Consider the following 12,931-nt stretch of genomic DNA (forward strand, 5'->3'; position numbering starts at 1 on the left):
TAACATATATAAGGGATACTACTGTGTGGCATAATGTGAATAAGGGCTTTACTCTGTGGTATAATGTGTATAAGGGGTACTGCTGTGTGGTGTAACGTGAATAACGGATGCTACTGTGTGACGTAATGTACGTAAATAAGGGGCACTTCTGTGTGGCATAATGTTAATAAGGCATACTACTGTGCAGTGTAATGTGAATACGGTTGCACTACTGAGTGTCATAATTTGAATTGAGGAGTTCAAATTACTGCCTAGCCCCAGGTGACAAAAATCCTAGTTTTGGCCCTGCTTTTTCCCAGGTATTATAGAAACCTGATAAACCTTAATCAGTAGAGATAGCATAAACAATGACTGCATAATTAATAATCTGTGATCAGTTACATCTGTTTCATTTATATAATAGATAAACATACCAATAAAAGGTTTAAGATTATACTGCATGGGCCATAAATTTAGAGATGGCCCAATATTTATTAAAGTAGAAATACTGAACTTGCTTCTTTGTATTTTCCTAATCACTTTGCCCATTTTTGGTGGTCTCTTCTCCAGAATATGACTCAGGTTTTCTATGCTTAAATTGGAAAGCGCTTCCTTTAAGTTATGTGGTCTACTTTCACAATTTTTTATTTAAGAAAATAAATGTTTTCCTCTATAAGTTAACATACTGCAACACTGTCACAGTTCATAGTTTTATATACTTTTTTCTTAATTTAAGTATCCATATTGTAAACTATTGAACTGATTTGTATTAGTACATAGAATACAGAAGGGAAGATGTATGAAGCAGTGAAAAGAGTGGAGACGTGAGACAGTGGTGATTGCCCATGGCAACCAATCAATTTTCAGATAACATTTATGAAGTGCATTCTAATTATAGGTAGCAGCTGATTGGTTGTCATGGGCAACTTCTCCACTGTCTCACGTTTCCACACTTCTCACTGCTTCATACATCTCCCCTACAGTTACAAATAATCAAGCAGTGTGTAAGAACTGTACCATTGCTGACTTGAACTTCCTCTTGTATGTGAGCAGTCTTTTCCACCAATTTGACATCATTACTTGATCTTGCCATGGCAGTCTGGCCAGGAACAACTCCAGTTAATAACACTTCTACTCTCTCTTCAGTCCGACTTCGTGCTTTGCAACTCACAACAGCTGAAAAAACAATTAATTTTATTTCTAAATGATAACTAATGTTTGAAGTTAAATAGATAAAATGTCTACTGGTAACGGAACAACTTTCTGAGCTAAACAAAGTTACGGTTAAAAGTTTATGGCTAAACAATAAATGATAACTTAGTCCACACCTCACTTCACTGATCAAACATTTCTTCTAAACAAGATATTTCTATCCAGACTTCTAATAGAAAGCCTAATGATGGTAATTTCTTTGTCACAATAAATTAGAAATGACCGGTCTTCTCCCCAACATTAAAAACATCCATTGTTAAGCACATTGGTGGCATACACATGGACACATTTTACATGTAAAATGCATATATGTGCAGTGTCGGACTGGGGCATGAAGGGCCCACTGTAGGGGCCGGCGCTTAAAGGGATGCCAGGTTCCAGTGGGGGCGTGGCCAGCCACCACAGAGGTTTGGCTAACCATTACATGTTCTGTGGTTTGGCTAACCATTACATGTTCTGTGTGTGTAACATATGTACAATGCATAAATCCAGTGCACAAGGATAGTCTGGAACTTGATCCCTAGAGGAGGAGGAGGGCCCACAGGCAGTAGGGCCCACCGGTGGTTTCCCCGGTTCCCCTGTGGGCCAGTCCAACCCTGTATATGTGTTAAATAGATTTAAAAGTAGCTAAACCATGCTCTCTAATGACTGCAGTACATGTCTGCTTCATTCTAATCCGAATGCCCTTACACTTTCATTTTAATATCTTATAGGTCACTCAACAATTAGAAATGTCAAACGATGAAAAACAACCTATAATAACAGCTCCAAGAGATTGATGACCTTTCCTAAATGTGCACTGCAAATATAAAGCAACTTCTAATAGCTTCTTGTTTGTAACTGCAAAACATGCAAGAGAAAAGAATTTGGTTCCGATTCTAAAAAATACTAAATTATGTTGTAGGTTATACTGCCGTGGTTACTCCAATTTTTTTCTTACATTACTATTTTTATTTTTTATAAAGCAAAATTTAAAAAAAATTAATGGTCAAAAGTCAAACCTGTTGGTCAAAACCTATCCGCAAGAAACCCAGACAGATACCCGAGCCTTAGTGTTGGGTTAAAACTCTCATACTGTATGTACAAACATTTGCATTGTAGTTATAGCTATAAATACTTTAAATTCATTGCAACAGTATGTTTAAGTGTAAAAATTAAATGATCTAAATTGGTATATTGATTTTCACATTTGGGGCATATTTATCACATTCCACATTTTTAATGCAGATATAATTTTTTTACAAGAATTTACAAAGTCACTCTTGCCAGGAGATAGGCTCTGTTGATGAGCTGAAAACAGTGTAATAGCGTAACATGTGTTCCCTTGTTTGTATTAAGCACCTCACAACCTTGAATTCCTGTTTTATTTAGTTCCCCAACACATTATTCAGGCCTTCCGGCAAGTCCAAGAGGGCACCTAACAAAACAATTGAGGTTTTTAAAGGCAGAGCTTAATGCAATGTACTTTCTCTTACGTCCTAGAGGATACTGGGGTCCATTTAGTACCATGGGGTATAGACGGGTCCACTAGGAGCCTTGGGCACTTTAAGAATTTGATAGTGTGAACTGGCTTCTCCCTCTATGCCCCTCCTACCAGACTCAGTTTAGAAAATGTTCCTGGAGGAGTCGGTCACGCTTAGGGAAGCTTCTGAAGAGTTTTCTGAATTTATTTTCTATTTGTTATTTTCAGGCAGGACTGGTTGGCACCAGTCTGCCTGCTTCATGGGACTTGAGTGGGGAATGGCCCAACCTCCTATAGGGTTAATGGTCCTGTTCCCCGCTGACCGCACATTGAGCTCCTGAGGGAACCATTCGCAAGCCCCACCACGGCGAGAGTACATTCCCGCAGCATGCCGCCACCCCTAACAGAGCCAGAAGAAAGAAGAGTGGTGAGTGTTATGTCTGCGTCCCGGTTAGCGGGTCGCCGGCTATTATGGTGGCATAAGGGTACAGAGTGCAGCGCTGAGTAGCAGGCTGCGTCTACAGGCTCAGATCAGCGCAGGCTGCACCGCTATGAGGGGTGAGCTGAGTCATCCTATATAATACCCACACTGGTAAATATGCTTATAGGGGCTATATCCCACTGTTTAGGCATCTAAAACACCTCAGTCAGTTTAAAATAAAACCGGGAAGACCACGCGCCATTAAGGGGGAGGGGCTTCACTATGAGTGGCTTCAGCGGCTCACCAGCGCAATTTTTCCTCTGCAGTTCTACACAGACAGACTGGCAGGGAAGCGCAGCTTCTACAGAAGGACTCCAGCTTACCTCAGCGGTACCAGGGGATCATAGTAAGGGGGGGAGCATTATTAGAGTACTAAGCCCATTTCAGGGTACTTACTCTGCGACCCAGCTAAGCTTGGCATTAGCACTAAGGGTGCGGTGTGGCTGGCTCATATATACTCTGTGTCTCCCTGGAAGGGCTCTGTGTCGGCTAACTGTGTTTTAACCTTTCGTGTGTGTGTGTGTGCTTCACATTTACAATGTCAGGCAAGGACTGTGTTTCATGCACGGCAGAGTGTCTTTCTTCCTCAGGGGGATCACTACAGTGTACTCAGGATAGTACACATTCTCAGGCTAGTGGGTCGAACCAGCACGGTTGGATTCCCTTAAAGGGATGATCTCAAATATTTTGAATAAATGATCCCATAATGAAAGAGAGACGCAATACTTAAGGCAGTCTGTGGCTGAACCTGATGAATAGAGATTCAGTTCCCATACCGACGTCTCAGACCCCTACCACTTGTCCGCAAAAGCTTACACTGGCCCACATCCTGTAGGCTGACACTGATGATGACGTATCAGATGGGGAGGAGGGTGAGGTGGACTCAGGAGGGGGGGGATTCTGCTCTGTTACAATGAATACAGGTCCTGATAGAAGCTATTAGAGACATCCTGCACATTCCTGATAAGGTGACAGAGGAGGATGAGGAATCTTCTTTTAATGTAAAAAATAAATCCTCTGCTACTTTTCCTGCATCAAAAGAGCTGAATTCCCTATTTGAAGAGACTTGGGTTAATCCTGATAAGAAATTTCAGATCCCTAAAATCTTATTCACATCCTCGCTTTTCCTCAGGATGATAGGAAGAAATGGGAAAATCCACTGATTGTTGATACATCGGTATCTAGGTTATCACGTACGATAATCTTAATTGTCCCTGGGGCAGCCTCCTTAAAGGACATGGCTGACTGCAAGATTAAGACCACACTCACATCTGTATATACAGCAGGTGGGGTGGCCCAAACACCCACTATTGCTTATGCATGGATCACTAGGGCCATTGCAAAATGGTCAGGTAACCTAATTGAGGGATTAGATTCCTTATCCAAGGGGGAGGTAGTTTTACTCCTTCAACATATACAGGTCTCTGAAAATTTTATGGTGGAGGACATAAAAGAAATAGGCTTGCTTAATGCATGCACCACTGCCATGGCAGTGTCAGCACGCAGGGGCTTATGGCTACACCAGTGGACTGCGGATGCATATTCCAGGAAGGGCGTGGAAAGCCTACCATTCACAGGTGAGGCCATATTTGGAGATGAACTGGATATGTGGATATCCAAGGCTATGACAGGTACATATCTTCCTTCCGCAGAACCCAACCCCCCCCCCAGTTAGGTAGACCTACGCGGCTCCAACTTTGCAGTCCTTTCGGACAGCCAAATTTAAAAATAAAACCAGAGGTTCTTCTACAGCCTCCAGAGGCAATAGAGGTAAACCCAGAAAACCAGCAACTGCAGGTTCACAGGACCAGAACTCAGGTTCTGTTTCCTCAAAGCCTGCAGCATGATGGTGGACCACAATGCCTGGAAGACAGGCAGGTGGGATCCCGATTAAGAGATTTCAGTCATATATGGGCAACATCATGCCAGGATCCCTGGGTCAAAGATCATATCACCCAGGGGTACAGGCTGGAGTTTCAGGACATCCCACCTCACAGATTCTTCAAATCAGGCTTACCAGCTTCTCAGGAAGCAAGTATGACTTTACAGGAAGCAATTCAAAAACTGGTACAGACTCTGGTCATTGTTCCAGTTCCACCTCATATGCGCAACAAAGGTTATTATTCCAACCTGTTTGTGGTACCAAAGCCAGACGGTTCGGTAAGACCCATTTTAAACCTCAAATCACTGAACCCGTACTTATGGGTGTTCAAATTCAAGATGGAGTCTCTGAGAGTGGTGATCTCAGGTCTGGAGGAAGGGGAATTCCTGGTGTTTCTGGATATCAAGGATGCGTACCTTCATATTCCTATCTGGCCGCTTCATCAGGCTTATCCAAGGTTTGCATTACAGGACTGTCACTACCAGTTCCATGCCCTGCCATTTGGCCTCTCCACGGCACCGAGGGTGTTCACCAAGGTAATGGCATAGATGATGTTTCTCCTCCGCAAACAGGGAGTGAAAATAATTCCATACCTGGACGATCTGCTGATAAAGGCACCATCCAGGAAGAGATTGTTGGACAACACTGCCCTCTCAACTCGTCTACTCTGGGATCATGAGTGGATTCTGAACCTACCAAAATCTCACCTGAAACCAACACGGAGGCTTCTGTTCCTGGGGATGATACTAGATACGGAGGTACAGAAGGTATTCCTTCCATTGGAAATGGCTTTGGTAATCCAGTAATTGGTGCGGGATGTTCTGAAACCAACCCGGATATCGGTGCATCTATGCATTCGCCTTCTGCGGAAGATGGTAGCCGCTTACGAGGCACTGCAGTACGGAAAGTTTCACGCAAGGCCCTTCCAGATGGATCTGCTGGACAAATGGTCCAGATCGTGTCACCACATGCACCAGAAGATACGTCTGTCGCCAAGAGCCAGGATTTCTCTTCTGTGGTGGCTTCAGACTTCTCACCTGACAGAGGGCCGAAGGTTCGGGACTCCAAATTGGATTCCGCTAACCACAGATGCAAGCCTCAGAGGTTGGGGAGCAGTCACCCAAGGGGAACAGTTCCAAAGAAAATGATCAAGTCAGGAAACCATTCTCGCAATCAAGATTTTAGAACTAAGGGCCATATACAACACCCTTCTACAGGCATTACATCTTCTTCAAGATCAAGCCATTCAGGTTCAGTCGGACAATGTGATGGCAGTAAAGTACATAAACCAACAGGGCGGAATGAAGAGCAGAGCAGCAATGTCAGAGGTAACAAGGATTCTCTTCTGGGCAGAAAGACACACTGTGGCGTTATCGGCAATCTTCATTCTGAGAGTGGACAACTGGGAAGCAGACTTGCTCAGCAGACACGACCTCCAGCCAGGAGAGTGGGGCCTTCACCTGAAGGTGTTTGGGTGCTTGACACATTGGTGGGGGGTTCCTCAAATCGACAGGATGGCCTCTCGTCTCAACTAGAAGCTCAAGCAGTATTGTTCCAGGTCGAGAGATCCACAGGCTGTGGCGGTGGACGCTCTGGTGACTCTATGGGTTTACCAGATGGTGTACGTGTTTCCACCACTTCCATTGATCCCAAGAATTCTCAAAAGAATTTAAAGAGAAAAGATTCAAGCAATACTCTTTGCTGCTGACTGGCCAAGAAGGGCCTGGTAAGCGGATCTACTGGTGATGCTCTTAAAGGACCCGTGGCCTCTATCTCTTCATGGGGATCTTCTACAACAAGGGTCATTCGTCAATCAAGACTTACCATGGCTACATTTGATGGCATGGAAGTTGGGCATCAAATTCTAGCCCAGAAATGGATCCCAGACAGGGTTATTCCAACTTTGATCCAAGCCAGAAAGTGGGTAACATCTAAACATTACCACCGTATTTGGAAAAAATACATCTCTTGGTGTGAAAACGGAATTTCCTGTGGTGGAATTTCACCTGGGATGTTTTCTCCTTTTTTCTGCAGTAAGGGGTGGACGTGGGCCTACGCTTGGGCTCCATAAAAGTCCAGATTTCAGCCTTGTCTATTTTCTTCCAGAAACAATTGGCTTCCCTCCCGGAGGTTCAGACATTCTTGAAGGGTGTTCTGCACATCCAACTACCCTTTGTGCCTCCCATGGCACCTTGGGATCTCAACATGGTGTTGCAGTTTCAACAATCAGAATGGTTTGAGCATTTACAGGAGGTTGACATGAAGTTTTTTACGCAGAAAACCGTCATACTGTTGGCCTTAGCTTCAGCAAGGCGTGTGTCGGAACTGGGGGCGTTGTCTCAAAAGAACCCCTATTTGATTTTTCATGAAGATAGAGTTGAACTCAGAACTTGTCAGCAATTTCTTCCTATGGTGGGGTTCTGCATTTCATATCAACCAAAATATTGTGGTTCCGGTGGTTACCGACACCTCTGCTACTTCAAAGTCCTTGGATGTTGTGAGGGTTTTGAAGATCTACAGTACGTGAAGGGGACATCTCGTCACAGAAAATCAGATTCACTGTTTGTTCTCTATGATCCCAATAAAATTGGGTGTCCTGCTTCAAAGAAGTCTATTGCTCTCTGGATCAGGCTTACTATCCAGCATGCTTATTCTACAGCAGGTTTGCCGGTTCCAAAATCTGTACAGGCCCACTCTACTAGGTCGGTGGGTTCTTCCTGGCGGCTGACTGGGGTTTCTTGGCTTTACAGCTCTGCTGAGCAGCTACTTGATCAGGTTCAAACATGTTTGCTAAGTTCTACAAGTTTGATACTTTGACCAAATTGAAGGTCCTCAGAGGCTAATCAGTTCTGCAGGAACCTCAGCACTCTCCCACCCGGTTTGGGAGCTTTGGTACATCCCCATGGAACTAAATAGACCCCAGTATCCTCTATGATATAAGTGAAAATAGGATTTTAATTAATAATTTTCTCATAGTTCGTAGAGGATACTGGGCGCCCACTTAGTGCTTCGTGTTTTCCTGCACTGTTACTTGTTAAGTACTGATGTTGGTTCAGCTTTTGCTGTTCCTCATCAAGTTTGGCTAGCATGGTTTTCCTCTTGTTTTGTGTGTGCTGGTTCGAATCTCACCACTGTCCTTTAAATCCTTCTCTCAAGGTATGTTCGTCTCCACGGGCACAGTTTCCTAGACTGAGTCTGGTAGGAGGGGCATAGAGGGAGGAGCCAGCGCACACTATCAAATTCTTAAAGTGCCCAAGGCTCCTAGTGAACCTGTCGATACCCCATGGTACAAAATGGACCCCAGTATCCTCTACGGACTATGAGAAAAGGATTTTGTCGGTAGGTATTTAAAATACTATTATTTCCCATCTTCTCTTTATTCTTGTTCCATGTAGTTTTTGATGGCAAATTGGTGCACACACATTATGCATTACACTGAAATATATATTACAGGCTGAGTATCCCTTATCCAAAATGATTGGGACCAGAAGTATTTTGGATATCGTATATTTTGGAATAATTGCATACCATAGTGACATATCATAGCGATGGGACCTAAGTCTAAGCACATAATGCATTTATGTTTCATATACACCTTATACACACAGCCTGATTGTCATTTTACCCAATATTTTTAATAACTTTGTGCATTAAACAAAGTGTGTGTACATTCACACAATTCATTTATGTTTCATATACACCTTATACACACAGTCTGAAGGTCATTTAATACAATATTTTTAATAACTTTGTGTATTAAACAAAGTGTGTGTACATTCACAGAATTCATTTATGTTTTATATACACCTTATACACACCGCCTGAAGGTCATTTAATACAATATTTTTAATAACTTTGTGTATTAAACAAAGTTTGTGTACATTGAGCCATCAGAAAACAAAGGTTTCACTATCTCAGTCTCACTCAAAAATTCCGTATTTTGGAATATTACGTATTTCGGAATATTTGGATATGGGATACTCAACCTGTACTTCTTATATTTGCATTTATACATACTGTAAGTACAGTATACACTGTGTTTAATTGGGTTCACTTTCACATACATGTAACTTGCACTGTATTTTAAAATAAACCCTTTCTTGTAAATCATAAGCCTAAAGAGAATAATTATTTGTTATATCACTGTAAATCAGTTGTAAATAAATGGTGCACATTAATTACAAATGTGCAATAGTTACTGTGGCATTTATGTATAAACAATCAAGTTTGCATATTTGTAAGCGTTGAAAATCTAAACGCAATAGCAATGTTTTCTGCAATAAACATAATACTTCACTCCTAAGGAGAGAGTATTGACTGTATAGGAGAGGAAAGAGTTAAACATCTGGGGAGGGGTGGACCTAGCTGTGAGGAAAGTACAGCCTTCTTTAGGGGGAGGGTTTGCTATATATAGGGAAGGTGAGGCCATCTTAAGTCTCTTGGTGATTTGCTTTAGGTGAGTGCTGCAGTGCAAGCAAATTTTGTTTTCTTGGGAGACTCTTGCTGTGCGAATAGTGCATAAAGTGACCCTCACTTTGGTGATTCTCCTCTCCAGAGTAACCCCTTACTATTGTAATACTCCCTCTCCCCTCCTGGTATTGTTTGTCTGCTGACATGTCTGGTCGCCCCCAGCGCGTGCTAAGGGCCCCGGCTCGGTACCGTGGGTCGGACGGCCGAGCGGGCCCGGAGGCGGCAGTGGGCGGCATGAGGGACGGGGCTCCGTCCCCTAGGGCCTCTCCAAACGCGGCCGCAGGCAGCGCGGACGGGGCCCGGGCGGGCTCGCCGCCGGGTGCCGGGTTGGGCACTCCGGCCGGACGAGGGCGGCGTGGGGGACCGGGGGTCCCTTCGGGCCGCTCGAGGACCGGCGGGCGGCGGCCGTCCCCTCCGGGAGCCGCCGAGCCCGCGATCATGTCGGGCGCCCGCGGGCCTGCGCGTGCGCGCCGCGGGGGGCGCCCGGGAGTGGCAGACACTAGCTCTCCTTCCTCGCCACGGCCGAATGTTCGTGCCGGGCGGGCGGAGAGGACGGGTGAGGGAGCTGGCGGTCGCCGCGCGGGGCCTATGCAGGAACCTCGCGCGGCGGCCGAAGAGGAGGAACAGTGCGGGAGGCCGTTGGCGGGAGGACGTGGGACGCGCGCTCGAGGTGCGCGCGCGCCCACGCTCGCTCCGGACGCCGCTGGCCGCACACGTGCGCGCGCAGCGGCGCCACCTTCACACAGGCCACCCGCTTCTTCTCCCCGGATGCCGGAATCCGGCAGGGGGAGTGAGCGCATTAGGGGGGTGCAGCGTATGCCTCGGGTAGGCAGCGCTGGGCGCATGGAGAGGGCAATAGGAGAAGGGGGCACAGCAGGAGCTACAAGGGGTGGCCGGGAGCAGCATGCAGGTGCGCACTCCGCGGGTCAGGTGACACGCGGGGGAGCACGCGCGGGGGGGGCAGCAGGTCCCCGTGACTACCGCGGGACGCAGCGGGTCCCGCGGCAGGAGGGGAGACAGGGAATGGGTCAGCGGCCGCAGGGCCGCGGCACGGGCCGCTGCGCACGACAGCGGGTCCTCCCCAGGACCAGGGGATTCTTCTGCTTCCCTGGAGAGGGAAGGCGAAGGATCGGAATTTGAGAGCGGTTGGGCCGGCCGGGGGGCACTTGCCTTCGGGTTAGAGCATCAGGGGCAGGGTCCCCGGGGCGCATCGGGCGGTCGGTGGGCGCGGGCTCGCGCCCATCCTAGGACCGGTCGTCCTTCGGGCGGCGCTTCCGGGGGTCGCGCCGCACGGGATCCTCCTGGGGCCATAGCGTCGGCGCTGGCCACGGTGGTGGAGGCTCTGGGGCCGTTAGCTGCAGTGGCCTCCCCTAGGGCGATGGCGGATTTCGGCCAGTCTGCGGGACGCAGGGGGTCTGGCAACCGAAGGGCATCAGCGGCGCAGCGAGTAGCACGAGCCTGCCGAGAGCTGGGGGCCGCCGCGGCGGAGCTGGAGCTAGGGTCAGACCGGGAGCAGCAGGGCGCACGGTCACTGCGCATTCCACACGGGGTGCCCGGCGTGCGCCGCAAGCGCGGGCCGGGCCCTCTTCTGTTTTGTCTTCCACAGAGGGCCGAGGTGAAAGGGATTTGGCAGATTTCGTGGTGGACGATGATTGGACTGAAGAAAACGAAGAATCCGGGTCGGAGAGGTCGATGGCATCCGGTGAGTTGGTACAGTCTATATCAATTTCCACCGCGAGCTCGAGTTCGCGTAGCTCTTCGTCCTCCTCCTCCTCCTCTTCTTTGGCGTCGCAAGCGTCCGACGCTGATAGTACTGCTAGGGCAAGGAAGGAGGCCGAAAAATTTGCCAAAAGGGCAGCAAAACAGCAGAAGAGGCGCAAGCGGCGCAGGCGAGTTAGTGAGGAGGAGCGTAGGGCAAAGAAGCGGCGCGATCTGCCGGGGGTAGTACGCTGCGAGTACACCGCAGTTATGCGGGGGCTGCGAGACAGCTGCCGCAAGAAGATACGTAGGGGTGACTTTGTGGACTTATTCGGCTTGACTAAGGCCATGAAGAAGGATTACAAAACGGCGGCCGCTACGAAGGGCATGGGGGCAGAAGCCTTCCGGTCTTTTGATAACTGGCTGGCCGGTTTCTGGGTGTTTGCGGCTTGCTATTTGGAGGACAGGCCGGAAGAGCACATGAATATCATCCGGTACCTTCATCTCGTGCACGACATGCAGCGCACATCCTCGGGCTCGGAATGGCGGCGATATGACCAAGAGTTTCGGGAGAAGCAGGACGGGCTACGGGTCATGGATTTTGGGTTCAAGGACGTGGAGGTCTGGCTCAAAGTGACCCGGGCATCCCAGCGGGAGGAGGAAACCCAGAAACAGGGAGCAGGTGGGCGTCGCGGGGGGTCATCAGCGCAGGGAACGGGCGCGGACGGGGGATTTGCCAAGACGGGCGGATTGGCCGTTCGCATGGCCGGGCGGTCTGCCCCTCGAGGGAAATGCTTCGCTTTTAACAGCGGAACATGTTCATTTGGCAAACAGTGTCGTTTTCGTCACTCTTGCCAGCAGTGTGGTGGAACCCACCCAGCCTCCTCTTGTTTCAAAGGGGGACGACAGGGAAATCGGGGGAAACAACCATACCCTAAGCAGGCCGCGAGCGGGACCGCTCAGCAGAGCTCCAACGCCAGTTAAGTTGGAAACGATGGGTAAATGGTTGGGTCTGTATCCTAATAAAAGGGATGCAAAATTTTTGTTAGACGGTTTTAAGTTCGGTTTTCGCTTGCCTGTTGCAAGCGAAGTGTCCGTGCGCGCGCACAGGAACCTTCAGTCTGCCCGAGCCTTGCCGACGGTGTTACGGGAGAAAGTGGATAAGGAGGTCAGGTTGGGCAGGATGGAGGGGCCGTTTAAGTCACCACCGGTGGATGACTTGGTCATCTCCCCGGTCGGGGTGGTACCAAAGAAGACTCCAGGCGCTTTTCGGCTCATTCAGCATCTTTCTTACCCGCCAGGGGCATCGGTCAACGACGCAATACCACCGGCTTATTGCTCGGTGGTGTATCAGTCATTTGACGAGGCGCTGGAGATGGTCCGCGGCTACGGGAGCGGGGCCCTCATGGCTAAGATTGATGTTGAGTCAGCTTTTAGATTACTGCCATTGCATCCGGACTCATTCCGTTTTATGGGTTTCCGGATTGGGGCGGAGTATTTCATCGACAAATGTCTGCCGATGGGATGTTCCGTTTCATGCTCGTTTTTCGAGCGCTTTAGCACTTTTCTTCATTGGTGCGTGGAGTCGGCGTCAGGCGGTCACGGGGTTGCACATTACCTCGATGATTTCCTGTGTGCGGGTCCGGCTAATGACACAAGGTGCGGCGACTTGCTGTTTAGCACGCGGGCTCTTTTTTACCACTTCGGTGTCCCGGTAGCCAGGGACAAAACGGAGGGTCCGGACTCC

General features: G+C 48.2%; 1 protein-coding gene across 4 annotated transcripts in view; it reads right to left on the minus strand.

Moving 5' to 3' along the window:
- The window catches only part of CFAP47 (cilia and flagella associated protein 47), a 1,065,013-nt gene that overhangs the window by 143,752 nt on the left and 908,330 nt on the right, over positions 1-12,931 (minus strand). For all 4 annotated transcript variants that reach the window (XM_063953487.1, XM_063953488.1, XM_063953489.1 and 1 more), the window contains one exon: positions 997-1,155. In XM_063953487.1, coding sequence (XP_063809557.1) covers positions 997-1,155 — 159 coding nt within the window. The remainder of the gene's footprint in view (positions 1-996; positions 1,156-12,931) is intronic.

Source organism: Pseudophryne corroboree, chromosome 2 (assembly GCF_028390025.1).
Source record: "Pseudophryne corroboree isolate aPseCor3 chromosome 2, aPseCor3.hap2, whole genome shotgun sequence".
NCBI classification, from domain to species: Eukaryota; Metazoa; Chordata; class Amphibia; order Anura; family Myobatrachidae; genus Pseudophryne; species Pseudophryne corroboree.